Source organism: Chelonia mydas, chromosome 2 (genome assembly GCF_015237465.2).
Source record: "Chelonia mydas isolate rCheMyd1 chromosome 2, rCheMyd1.pri.v2, whole genome shotgun sequence".
Lineage (NCBI taxonomy): Eukaryota > Metazoa > Chordata > Testudines > Cheloniidae > Chelonia > Chelonia mydas.
This window is the reverse complement of record NC_057850.1, coordinates 250545495-250558290: the sequence shown is the minus strand read 5'-3', so window position 1 is coordinate 250558290 and position 12796 is coordinate 250545495. Positions and strand designations below refer to the sequence as shown.

General features: G+C 37.9%; 1 protein-coding gene across 4 annotated transcripts in view; it reads left to right on the top strand.

The window, feature by feature from the left end:
- Nucleotides 1-497: 497 nt before the first annotated feature.
- CTDSPL (CTD small phosphatase like) overlaps nt 498-12796 on the top strand; it is a 122529-nt gene continuing 110230 nt past the window's right edge. For 2 of the 4 annotated variants that reach the window (XM_037891178.1, XM_043541630.1), the window contains exon 1: nt 604-1155. In XM_037891178.1, the coding sequence (XP_037747106.1) occupies nt 1080-1155 (76 nt within the window). In that variant the 5' untranslated portion in view covers nt 604-1079. Of the gene's footprint in view, nt 1156-12796 lie in introns of all 4 variants that reach the window. The other 2 variants (XM_007066547.4, XM_037891177.1) reach the window with 2 other exon arrangements.

Below are 12796 nucleotides of genomic sequence, written 5' to 3'. Positions count from 1 at the left end.
GGCGGGGAAGCAGCGGGCGGGGGAGGCGCCTGTGGCCTGGCTGTGAGGGGAGGGAGGCGGGGCGCGCACTGACAGGCTCTGAGCGCGGCGGCGGCGGCGGGCGGGCGGCTGGCAGTGGCGCAGCGCGGAGACCCGGACTGGAGCCCGGCCCGGCCCCCGCAACCCCGGTTTTTCCTCCTCCTCCTCCTCCTCCTCCTCCCAGGGCGGCGGTGGCTCCTGCCCCTGGAGCTGGTGTCTCGGCGGAGCCCGCAACGCTGCCGCGGGCGGCGAGCGGGCGGGCGGAGGCCTGGGCTGGGGGAGCGCTCCGGGGGCGGGTTCTGGATCCGGGCGTTGTGGGGGGGCATGTAGCGATTGCGTGTCGGGGGGTCTTACAGGCTTTTTCGGGAGGGTGGGCTCGGGGTGAGGGAGGGGAGAGGGTGTTTGGGGGCTGGGTAGGATCAGACCGTTTTGGGGGGCTGGGTTGATTTGGGGGTGATACAGGTGAGGAGGAGGGGGATCAGTTTGTTGTTGGGGGGCTGGGTTGATTTGGGGGTGATACAGGTGAGGAGGAGGGGGGATCCGTTTGTTATTGGGGGGCTGGGTTGATTTGGGGGCGATCGAAGCTGCGGGGGAGAGTTATTGAGGGGGTCGATAGGCTCAGATAGTCATTGGGGGCTGGGCTGATTTCGGGGTGATACAGGCTAGGGCGGGTTGGTACATATTTCTGGGTGGTACAGGGTCGGGAAAGAGGTTTCCTAGGCAGCGTGTTTTTTGGGGTGATATATTTTGGACGTTCTAGGGGTGGTGATTCGGCGGGGGAGTGCTACGGGATTTTTGTTCGTGTTTTTGTTTTGGTGGGGTGATAGTTCTCTCCTTCCCCTCCTCCCCCCCGTACTGGGAATTACTAGAGGAGGAGGAGGTGGCACTATAGGAGGGGTCCCCTGTGCGCGCGTTTTTTTGGGGGGGGGTGTTGTTTTTCTGGCTGGTTTTGTTCCTGAAGGAGTTTTTAGAGAGAAATCTGCCTATTGATCCCTAAAAACAAACGCACACAAACCTGCCTCTGGGAGGGAAATAGCCAGGTGAAATCGCACTCTGTTTCCATGGACAACCCGTCCATTATCACCCAGGTGACTAACCCCAAAGAGGAGGAAATACTGTCCTGCACTCAGGATAAAGGTAAGCGTTCCTTTCAGATTATACTGAAGTGATGGGCACTGTAAAGATGCATGCAATAATAATATAGGCTCCACAGACAGTATAAATATCCTTCCAGGGCACTGGGAATGGAGGAGTGTTAAGTTGTTTATAGGGTGTAGGCTGAAGCCAGTATTTGTGTGATGGCCTCTGACACTGCTTGTCTAGATAATGCTAAATTAAAATAATTTTATGAATTAACTAGATTTTATCTAAACAAAATATATTGCGTCTCCAGAGGGTCTTTAATGTAACTTCTGTAACCTTGTTTTTGTCACCCTGGAGACTCTCTAGGAAGAAACACCTCTGTCTGACTTGTTAGAAAATTTTGTAATCTCGTTCTGGGGCAGAGAGAGGTTTTAGGGTGAAAGAGGGTTGTGGCTCTCCGAACCCTAATTTAAAACAGAAAATTTATCTTCAGATCTTGTTGAAGGATTCTGCCTTGACCTTGCAAAAGAAACAGAGGCTACTTAGCATCTGAAAGTCGGCAGGCAAAACTGATCTGTAAATATGCAATCATAGGCTGCTTACAGCATCATGTAAAGATTATATTGTGCCCTGACCCAAAACAGGGTTGACAAAAGCCTGCCCTCGGGAGCCTCCACTGCTCAAAAGTTAAAACATTGAAAGTTACCCTCACCCTTGTGCCCTTCTGGGATGTTGTAGGGGTGTTGAATTGTTGGTGGCTAGGTGTCTGTTGTGATACAGAGGTAGGCACTACAGGGTTAATAAAAGACCATCTTTAACAGACAGAGTCCAGGGTCACTGGAATTTTTTTGAGAGCATTACAGATCTTGAAAGTTATTGCGTGTATAAATGTGGGGGGGTTTTTTTGGTAGAGTAGGTGGAAAAAAAGTCAAAAGGGACAGAAATATGCATATATGAAAGTAACATCTGTTAATAGATTAGCACTATTCCTTTTTATTAAATAACTCAGTATTCCCATTTCCCTGTGATCAATATGCATCGTTTTCCGGTGTGCTGCAGCACTCTTCCTTTCTTTTGCTAAGTGTGAAGGTTCGTGTAATGGTAAGGAATTCTGACTAGTTAGAGGGCTTGGTCCCTGTTTCATTATAACAGTGTTTTAGAGCAAAACACTCCACACCCAACCACTGATTGTCATCCCATACCAGGAAGGCTATTTGTAAGAAAGTACAGTGATATATAAGAAATTAATCCAGGCCATTAGAGGTGGTTGTTATAAAGGAGCATTTTCTCCTTTGGAATATGAATACTACAGTCACTCTTCTCTTATCCAACCAATTGTGAAATGACACATTTAGTATGAGGTCTTGTGTATATAGACTTCTAATATTTCCCACTGGTGGTAGCAGTGATTGGTTTGGGGTGTGCTACTGTATACAAGGCACTTGTCATTGACATTTTATACAGGGGGTCTCAGACATCTTTGGAGTAGGGTTAGGTGATACAGTAGTTAAAACATCAGTGACACCCAGAGGCCTGTTTATATTGGAGCTCCCATTATTGCTGTTATTACTGGTGAAGGTGTACTGGTGTTATCAGCAGTGAGAATTTTAGAGTAGACGGAATAGTCGAGGCACATCTGATAGAGTACAGCTTGTAGTAAATATATGCATTTGCAGTAAACATAAATGTCTTCAAAGTCATTATTCTGTGTTGATTATATATTTGTGGTATGTATTTGCATGTTGTATATTCATATTATTACTCATTCTAGTCTAAAAGTAAAAATAATGGAAAATTAGCCAGTGTTCACCTGCATAGTAGTGGTTTTTTAAACCTTGGAATTTTTACAGCTTTCGAAAAATAAAACCCAGAATTAACTAACTTGCAATATAGGTTATTGGTCTTTAAAACTTCATTTTTAATGGATTTTTGTTAGGTAAGCATGTAGAGAAGCATTTTAAATAAGTGAATTTTAGACTGAATTTGTTTCAAAATTGGTAACAAAATAATATATGCTCTGAGGTTTTGTCAGGTGTCATTCCTATGCAAATTGTTAAGGTAAAGAGTTATAAATTGCCAGTCTGCTGGGTTTTGTAATGAAAACACTGACCATCCTTAAAATCTAGGTATGGTTAGAGCATTTTCTATTTTTCAGGGTTTGTAGGTTGTCTTAAGGTTATTTGCATACCTCACTTTAGTGACTTCAGGTTATGGTAGGGCTTCTTTGTAACTTGCGGATTCCTTAGAGTTCAAGCAAAGCTTTAAGATGGTGTATGCTAAAGCAGAGCCTAAACCTTAAGGTGCAGTATACATGTGGCTGTGGGGAACTCGAACTTTTAGTGGGAGGCAACCCGGCTGTATAAATCAGGGCGTCAGGATTAATCTTCAATAACTTGTTTGTGTTAAATTGACGTGTATACAGTGGTTCTCTAATGTGTATGTTTTTAATGTATGCTGATTTATCTCTTTAAGCAATCAGTTTCAGATTTTGTTTTTAGTACATAATGTTTTCTGAAATTGTTCTGTAATTATCAAAGCACTATTTCTATTGCTTCAGTTTAGTCTGTCCACTTCCTGTATGATTTTAGGCTTTGGCGGTGAAAATGTGCTCTAGGATATAACTTGTCGTATAGGGTTTTTAGGAATAATTTTTTAGCTATTTAGTACACAGTATATATGCTCAAACTCTGAAAATGTTTAATATCTATATATTTTACCACCTCAAAGTGCCATGATGTAGGCTAGCAAAATAAAGACCTACTTAATAGGCACTGGGGGCAGTTGTCTTCAAGTGAACATTGTGCTTTAAAAAAGTCAAAATATTTTCTTGTTAGTCCAAAAAAATCCTTAAAAAATTAGATTCTATGGTCACGGAACTTCCCATTAAAGTTTTTTAACTATCAGTATTACAGTGGCACAGTTAACAAATATTTAATTCTAATAATTGGATCAAAGCCATGAAAAAAGTTGACATATTTTATATGAATTATTCAATGACTGACTGCTACATGATGGTGCACTACATTTAGTTCTGCCAGTCAAAATGAAGGCCAGCTACTGAAAGTTGTAACAACTACGTTTTTCATGATTTCATTTAATATTTGTCCTGAAATAGTTTCTTTTCTAGAAGTTGTTACACTTTCAGCTAATATTGGTATTTGCTGATGTAACTGTAAAACAATCAGTGCTTGGAAATATAAATCTCTTGTGCAAATTTAAAAGATTGGATGGCTATTTAAAAATGTTTTCAAGCAGAAAGCTAACAAATGGTTTTAACTCTTTGATAGACTTTCAGTAAGCTAAAGTGTTCCCCTTTGCTGAAATCTCAGGAGCTTGTCATTTCTGCCTTTTATAAACACAAAACAGCAACAAAAGCTGTAGCTAGCAATTAAAATGGAAATACTTATAAGAATGAGAAAAGTAAAATTTCTTGTTGTGGGTGACAGAAAGATGGACAAATTTTATTTAGTTTTTATTCAAAATTTAGATCTTCATGGTACAGATGAAAGTAGACACATTTATTTTAACTGGATTATTTATATTTATGTACTGATCAGTTACTTCTTGATATACTAGGTAAATGCTTCATGTCTTGAAAAGAGAGCAGTGATGATAGATTTTAGCATTGAATATTGTGTAGGCAGACAAGCTAATTTATATGTATTGTGTAACCAGGCCAAAGAAGTCTTTATTTTTTATGTGAGAATTTTTTTTTAATCTTCATCAGTGCAGAGGTGTTAGGCTGCTTAAATAGTCATAAATTAACTTGTATGTAGCAGTGGCATGAAATTCTAGACCAGTTAGTAAGTACATTGCTCTCCAGATTCTCTTTGATGTTTGTAAAAAGAAAAGGAGTACGTGTGGCACTTCAGAGACTAACAAATTTATTCGAGCATAAGCTTTCGTGAGCTACAGCCTGATGAAGTGAGCTGTAGCTCACGAAAGCTTATGCTCTAATAAATTTGTTAGTCTCTAAAGTGCCACAAGTACTCCCTTTCTTTTTATGGATTCAGACTAACGTGGCTGCTACTCTGAAATCTTTGATGTTTGGCTGCTTTTCTCAGTTCAGACACATCTTTCCTAACTTGTTCTAAAATTTGACCATGAGCAAAGCTCCCATTCAGTAGTTTGGAATTCCTGCATGTTGTCTTCATGAATGTCTTCTATTGTATGTGTAAAAGCAGTTATTTTGGGGGAAAATTTCAGACCTGGAACATAAAACCAGTAACGGTATTTTGAATAAAGTATGACCTTTAGTACTTTATGAAAATATAAAAGTCTTGAGGAGCTTCATTTCCCTCCTTTTTTACAAAGAGTGTTCATTGTCATTTGAGGCAATATGTTTGCACTACCATTGTAGCTTTGTTTGGCCCAGGATATATGAGAGAGACAAGGTAGGTGAGGTAATATATATTTTTTGGGCCAACTTCTGTTGGTGGAAGATACAAGCTTTTGAGCTACACAGAGTGCTTCTTCAGGTCTTTTTTTAATTTGAAGTAATAAGCGTTTCAAAAGATCTTCACCTAAAAGCACACATTTGGAGTAGAACTGAAGTACAGTGTTCTTGAATTTTAATGTTAACGTGATTTAATCACAACTTAAGTGTCTAATATTTGGAATATTTCATTTCCTCTTTATCATTGTGATTTCAATAGGATTTTTAGTGCTTCATGAACATTTCAGCACACACTAATATTTTAAAATAAAGTATCGATGTAACAATTTTTTTTATATTCACCAAAACACAATAAGTAACATGAAGTAGAAAGTAACATTAAGAAGAAAATGTAGAAGTCACCTCTAGCTCTGCATTGGAATGTGGTTCAGTACAGAGGGTAAATTCTAAAACGTTAACTAGTGACGTAATTGTTATATGAAACCAGAGCAACCATACAGTAAGTTTTGCGTTCTAGATACACTGTAACCTAAGATTTGGTTTAAAGTTGCAGTTAAAACTCAACAAACTGGGATGTGTGTTTTTGTTTTTTTGTTGTATTTTTGGTGATCTGAATGATAGTTTATACAAATATCTGGTATTCAAACCATATCTGAGGGCTCTGAAGCAGCCATTTTATTTAATGGTGGTCTCTTTGAATTCAGACTTGTCTTAATGTGGTGATTTAACATAAGCTTTCAGAAATTAGCGTGCCTTAAACAGCAAGTTTGGACTACATTTTGTCAATCTGGCATTCAAAAATGCAAATTGAAGCACATTTCTAATGAGTCAGTAAAACACAGTGTGATCTGTCATGCACTATATTTTAGCCTTCTGAATTTAATCTGTGCTGAGATTCACACTAATAAACATCATAAATGTTTCCAAGTAATTTGTATGTGCATGGAAATTGCTCATCATGTTAGTGCTAACACTAATCTGAACTATAAAAATAGTATATGAAATATGAAGCCCTAAATTCTCATTGAGGAGTGTGTGATTTGTTTGGTTTATGGATGGGGCGAAAGTTCACTGAAAAAATCACTTGAGTCTGCTCAATAGGTATCTTTTTAAGTGAAACCTGATGAAGCTGTTCCCATTTAATGACATTACTGTATACTTTCTTCTTACCTGGCACAAGCTGACCAGGAGGCTCAGTCAAGTGGAAAAAAAAAAGCCCTTTTTGCTGCTTTGTCCCTGCAAATTTAAAAGACTGGATGGCTATTTAAAAATATTTTTAAGCAGAAAGCTAGCAAATGCTTTTAACTCTTTGATAGACTTTCAGTAAGCTAAAGTGTTCCCCTTAGCTGAAATCTCTGGAGTTTGTCATTTCTGCCTTTTATAAAGGCAAAACAGCAACAAAAGCTGTTTGCCATGTTAATTGCGTAGGTTTCAGTTTCTTATACATTTCTTGATGACATAAGATTTTTATCTGTGCAGTTTTAATATTGCATGGCAATAGTTTTTGCAGGTACTAAAATCTGTTTGTTACAGGACAAACCAAAATATTTTCAGATCAGAATGACTGCTAAATAAACTGTGGCTTTCAGTACTAGTTAGTATAGAGTAATGTAATATTAATGTTTACAGTGAAATTTCCAGCTTTACTCAGATGTGGAGGAAAAACCACATTCGTGATGTCAGGACTAGTCTATGTTCTTAGGCCTTATTCAAAATTTTATCAAAGTAGCTTTTACATGAATGCAATAGTGTCTAGTATTTTACCACAGTTCATACTACTGCAATGTTTTTTTTTAGGGTTCTTAAGAGTAATAGATTGACAGCACTGGAAACTGGTGTCTTTTATCGACAGAACAGATGCAGTAAAATGCATCTTTAAGTATACCACGTGATAAAATGCTTTACACAGTGGGTGAATCAAAAGATAATTATTTTAAAACAAGACCGTTTCCTCAGTTTTTAAAAAAACAAACAAGCCTGAAGAGCCACCGCCTCTTTCCTAACAATTACAAAGTCTTTATAAGTAGATTTGAAGGCCAGAAATAGTCATCTAGTCTACCTTCTGCATAACACAGGGACGACCCACCCTCAGGTGAAAAATATCCAATGTGCCAAAGTTTAATTTTTTAAAGGGTAAACTGAAACTTCTGGAAGAGGTATGTAGGAGATGAAGTAGCAGCTAATGTGGTGTACAAAAGATACATTATGTATATTCCATATTCTTTCATCTTAGAGGTCTTGTCCAGCCACTGACCAGACCATTTTTTTTACGCCTGTGAGATCTGACATGGTTCCAGCTCATGGCAGTATTGGTGATGCTGATTGCTTGAGTTCCCAAGGCTTCAGTGAGCAATAGGAGCAGGAATGAAACTCTGTATCATACATAACACTACAGAGCCCTACAGATGGCGTACCTGAAAAAACAATATAGATACAGATATATTAAAAAATGTTCAAAACAAAACTTTAGTAATATGCAGCTGTAAGCCACAAAGTTGAGCCCACATAGTTGCATGGTAAAACTGAATATGTTTTGGATCACTTTCATGGTGGTCCAGTAGCTTATTAATAGCACCTGTGAAACTGATTAGTCTTGTCAGTTTCATTCTTCTGCTGCTCCTTCAGAGGCTCTTCCGCTTTCTGGGCAGAGTGACTCAACAGTGGAGGATTGTCTCCCTTTCTCCCCCTGTTCCTTCAGAGTTCCCAGAAGCAGCGCAATGAAACTTGATAGCAATCTTTCAGTTTCATGACTGCTGTTCCTAGCTATTAATCAGCAGCGAAACTGTAAATAGTGTTTTTGTTATGATGGTGCTAGGCAAAGCCATGAACTCCACCCTCACTTTCAACAACCAGAAAAGGGGAGCTGTGCAACAGTGGGAAGGAAGGAGAGAGTTTTGTCAAGGGCATAGGAGTAAATCCCTAATCTTACAGAAAGTGCCATAGTGTGCTGAGAAGATGGATCTCAGTTTAAGATCTCATAGTTGTTAGTGGCATGACTCTGCCACATCATTTGCCATAGTAAAAGAACTAGGATAGACAAATATGACTTCTGTTAAAGTAAATTGTGAAGAATTTTCACAAGCATGAATCCATGGAATGCAATAAGTGCACACAGGGTTTGTGGACACACAGAGCAGACTTGTCTTTGCATATCGGAGTATCTGCACACTTACAATGTGTATGCAGAAATGCACATGCATGAGTATTTGGGATCCTGTTTTTCTAACCTGTTGGAGTAGTGAATAAAGGAATAGTGAAGGACATAGTTTCAGTTTTTGAAAAACACTTCTTGAGGATGAATGATAAGGACCATCATGGATTTTAAAACTGTCCACGAGTTAGAAAAATTGGCCATAACCATTTTCTAGTGGAGAGAAGTTAATAGTATGGTGTCCCAAGTATTAGTACTGTGTCCAGTGGTGGTCAGAATGGGCTTGGCCCTGGAAGGTACTGAGCATTTTAATTCCTGATCCTGCAGGATGCTTTGCTGGATCATGCCAACCAGTTGGAGGGATGGGTGAATGGTGAGGTAGCAAAACTTGTTAAGAGCACAGCTACCTAAATTAAAGGGAAAGGAGGTTTGAGAGACATTTCATGGAAACAACCAACAAAACTGAGGAATTGGTAGAGGGTATGTAACAATGGTAGATAATTCAATGTACATAATTGTACTGTATTGCATATTGGAAGGAACAGTTAAACTCACTCATTACACACCAGTGGTTTCTCGATTAGTGAGGCATCTTTGTGGACTGCTCAGTGAAGATATCTTCATAAGGTATAGCAGCAATCCAAAAAGCAGATAATACGTTGGATTAAATTAGGAAGTGAATAATGCAGAAAATGAGGTAATACTATCGTAAAATCCAATGATGAGTCCACTTCTCAAACAATGTGGGAAGTTTTGGTCCTTTCATCTTAAGAAAGACAAGACGTAATGGAAACAGAAGAGGTTTTAAAAACAACAAAATGATTAAAAGCCTAGAAAGAATTCTATTTGAGATTAAAAACTAGGAAAGGAAAGGAGAAAAATAAGACAAGATATAGACGCCCAAAATAACAATTGGTATAGAAGAGGCCTCTAGTTAGTTTTTCTCATAATACAACAAGACATTTAGAATTAAAAGGCAACATGTTTGGAATAGGTAAAAGGAAGTATAGTTTTATGCAGCATACAATTAACCTGTGTAAATCAGTGCCAGAGGATAACATTGCAAAAAATCGATAGGTATTGTTAAAAAGAATTGATGTTTATGCATATCTGCAGTTACACTAACTAGGATGAAATGACCAGGTTATATTAATCATATTTCAAGGAATAAATCAATGATCATCTGGAGTCAGGCAAAATATCTCCCTTTGGTAAAGTGCACAGTTGGGTGCATTATATCTTCTCCTGAAGCCTCTCCAGTGGCCTGCAGTTTTATCAGAAAAATTGTTGGTTGGATCCACTGTAATATTGGTGTTCCTAGAAGTTCAGTCTATATGTTAAGTCAGTTATAGGCCTCTGCTGAAACTGCTAGCCAGGTATGCTGTTTGTGTGGATTGTTTTTGTGACGTGGACACTGGTTTTCTGAGAACTGAACCCCAGGCTATTTGATGGAAGCTATTAATAGTCAGTAGCTGAAAATGACTGTTCACTTTTGACATGGGGTAAGGAATGAAAACTTTCATTTCCAGTTACCGATCTCCTATGCCATTCATTTCACTCATGCTAGTTAAACTTGTTAACCTATGTTGTAAAGCCCGAGAAGGGGCTTTATAACATTTTACACAGAATCATTTTTTAGTTAGGATGTAAACAGCTTCCCAACATAGGGCTGGATGTTTTTAGTTTCCATTTAAACGCAGATTTAACCTGAGTGCAAGGTTGTGGGAATCCTGCATTTTCTCAGCACTTCCCAATTTCCTCCATTTTTTGAAGGTACTCTAATTTTGCATTGAATTTAAAAATGGCTGGGGAGCCTGTATAGAGGGATTTCATAAAGAGGGTGGGGGAGAGAGAAACATAGGAAGAGAATGACTTGCTTAATTGCAGGATGGAGATTATACTTGTGTGTTTTTGTTTCCAGTTAATGGTGGTAACTAAATTGATAGTTAAATGCAACCCTGAAATTCTAAAGCCTTGTCTTTGACTGTGAAAGTGCGACAAAAATTTGAACACCTAAGTTGGCCTGTATTTAAGACAGCTTCTTTTAAAAGGACAGTAGTAATTTAAGATTTCCTACTGTTAAAAATAATTCATCAGATTACTAAAAGTGAAAGATTATAGAAAATGTTGTTTTTCTGTATTTTTTCAGGGTTTTTTGTGTGCATTAGACTCACTTAGGTCTGGTATACATTTAAAAATTTTGCTGGCATAGCTGTGTTGGTTAAAAGTATGAAAAAATCACACCTGTAACCAACATAGCTATGCCAGCAAAAGCCCCAGTGTATATGCAATTAAGGACTTTATTGTAAGGGGAACTTGCATAACCTACACCAGCAAAGAACTCTTTTGCTTGTATAAGCTGTGTTCCCATTAGAAGGGTTTACCAGTATAGTATTACCAGCAGACCCTTCATAGTGTAGACAAGGCTTTAGTGTCTAATGGTTTTCATGATTTCCCTTGAATCACTATTCAGTTTTCCTCTTTTGCTTGTGTGTGTCTTTCATATGGCAACAGGATAGAGAATAAGCATTAAAACAAAATAGGAAATTGTGATTGTAAAACTGCAAAAATCAACAGGGCAGGAGTAATTGTACCTAAAAAAAAACACTTCTAACTCCCTTTTTTAAAAAAAAAAAAAAAGCTTGACTGTGTCACTTTGAGCATAATCCTGGTGGGTATATGTGCTCAGATGCACTTGCCTATTGGGAGCTTCACCTCCTAAAGAAGAGTCACATTTAGCAGTAAAGTACTATCCATAGTATATTGAAACTGTATGATCAGAAAAGGAAAATTCAGTAGTTAAAAAATAAAAACCCACTCACTGCCACCCTCGATAATACATAGTACTTTTTTTCACTAGTCCCCAAGGACCTAATGCCATTGAAACCAGTGGCAAGAGATTGTGGTTAATAACTCCAAGATACAAGCAAACAGGATGAGAAGAGACTAACAGGAAGCTCTCCTTTAGCATTTCTATTCCAAGTGTCCTTCCTGAAAATGTATGTTAAATTTTGAAAAATAAAATAAAATCAAACAGTATCATGTTAAGGTAGTAATATGTATGGTACTAGAAGTGCAGGAAGTGCAACACTAAAATGACCTGACCATTCATTGGTTTGTTTCTTAGTTTGATGCGAGTTTGGATACTTTTAGTCATGTCCTTGAATTTTTGTCATGTGTTTAACAGTACTTCCAAAAATTTTGCTAGTTCGCTAAACTCTATTTTTTACTTTACTTATTTAGCTAGCACTTAAACTGTGTAGTTAAACAGATTACATGTTCAGGGTGATCATGTAAAGAAATTACAACATAATGAGATCTGTTTTTTTTTTTTTTTAAATAAGTACACCTTTTTTAACAGGGCAACATTAACAAGAAGACAGGCTGTAAAAAGGAAATTAACTAACAAATCTCCAAGAAGTATTGGAAGGAAAAAATTCTAAATAAATTGCCACTCAGGGAGAAGGTACTAATGGAAAAGGTTGGATATATAGTTTTGCATTCTAGTCCCACAAAAGAAAAAAAATAAACACACAAATTTCATAACAGAATGATAAAGGAGGATGCCATAGTATATCAGATTATATGAACATGGTTCCCTAATGTCCCAGATTAAAAGGTCAGGTCTGATGTATGTTTCATTTTGGAAATTTCTTGACTTGATTCAGTAGCCTTACAATGACAGAAAATATGGGTCAAAATGTAATTATGCTGCGTCATGGCCAAATACATTAAGACAAAAACTTCGCAATAGATAACCTTAGACAGATAAATACATGAGACCACCTGAAATGTAACAGTAAAATTCTTTTTTTTTAATGTAATTTGGTCTCTTTATTTTTTCAAAAGGTTTGACAAGTGCTTTACGTCTTCTAAGTATTTTACAAACAAGATATGTAAAACATGTTAATTATCCTGGTATCAGTAGTATTAAACACCTACTGATTACTAGAAGACTCCTTTTTTCCTTTTCTCTCTCTTCAGGGTTGTAATAAAATAAAATATTTTTGGCATCATCTTGCCCCTAAGGTGAGATGGGAATCGGATCATTTACCATTGATGGTTGTAGTCTGTTTCTTAGTTAAAACTACTTGTAATTAGGTTTTGAGAGCTAAAGTTTCTCTCATTTTGTACAGCAACCTTCACAG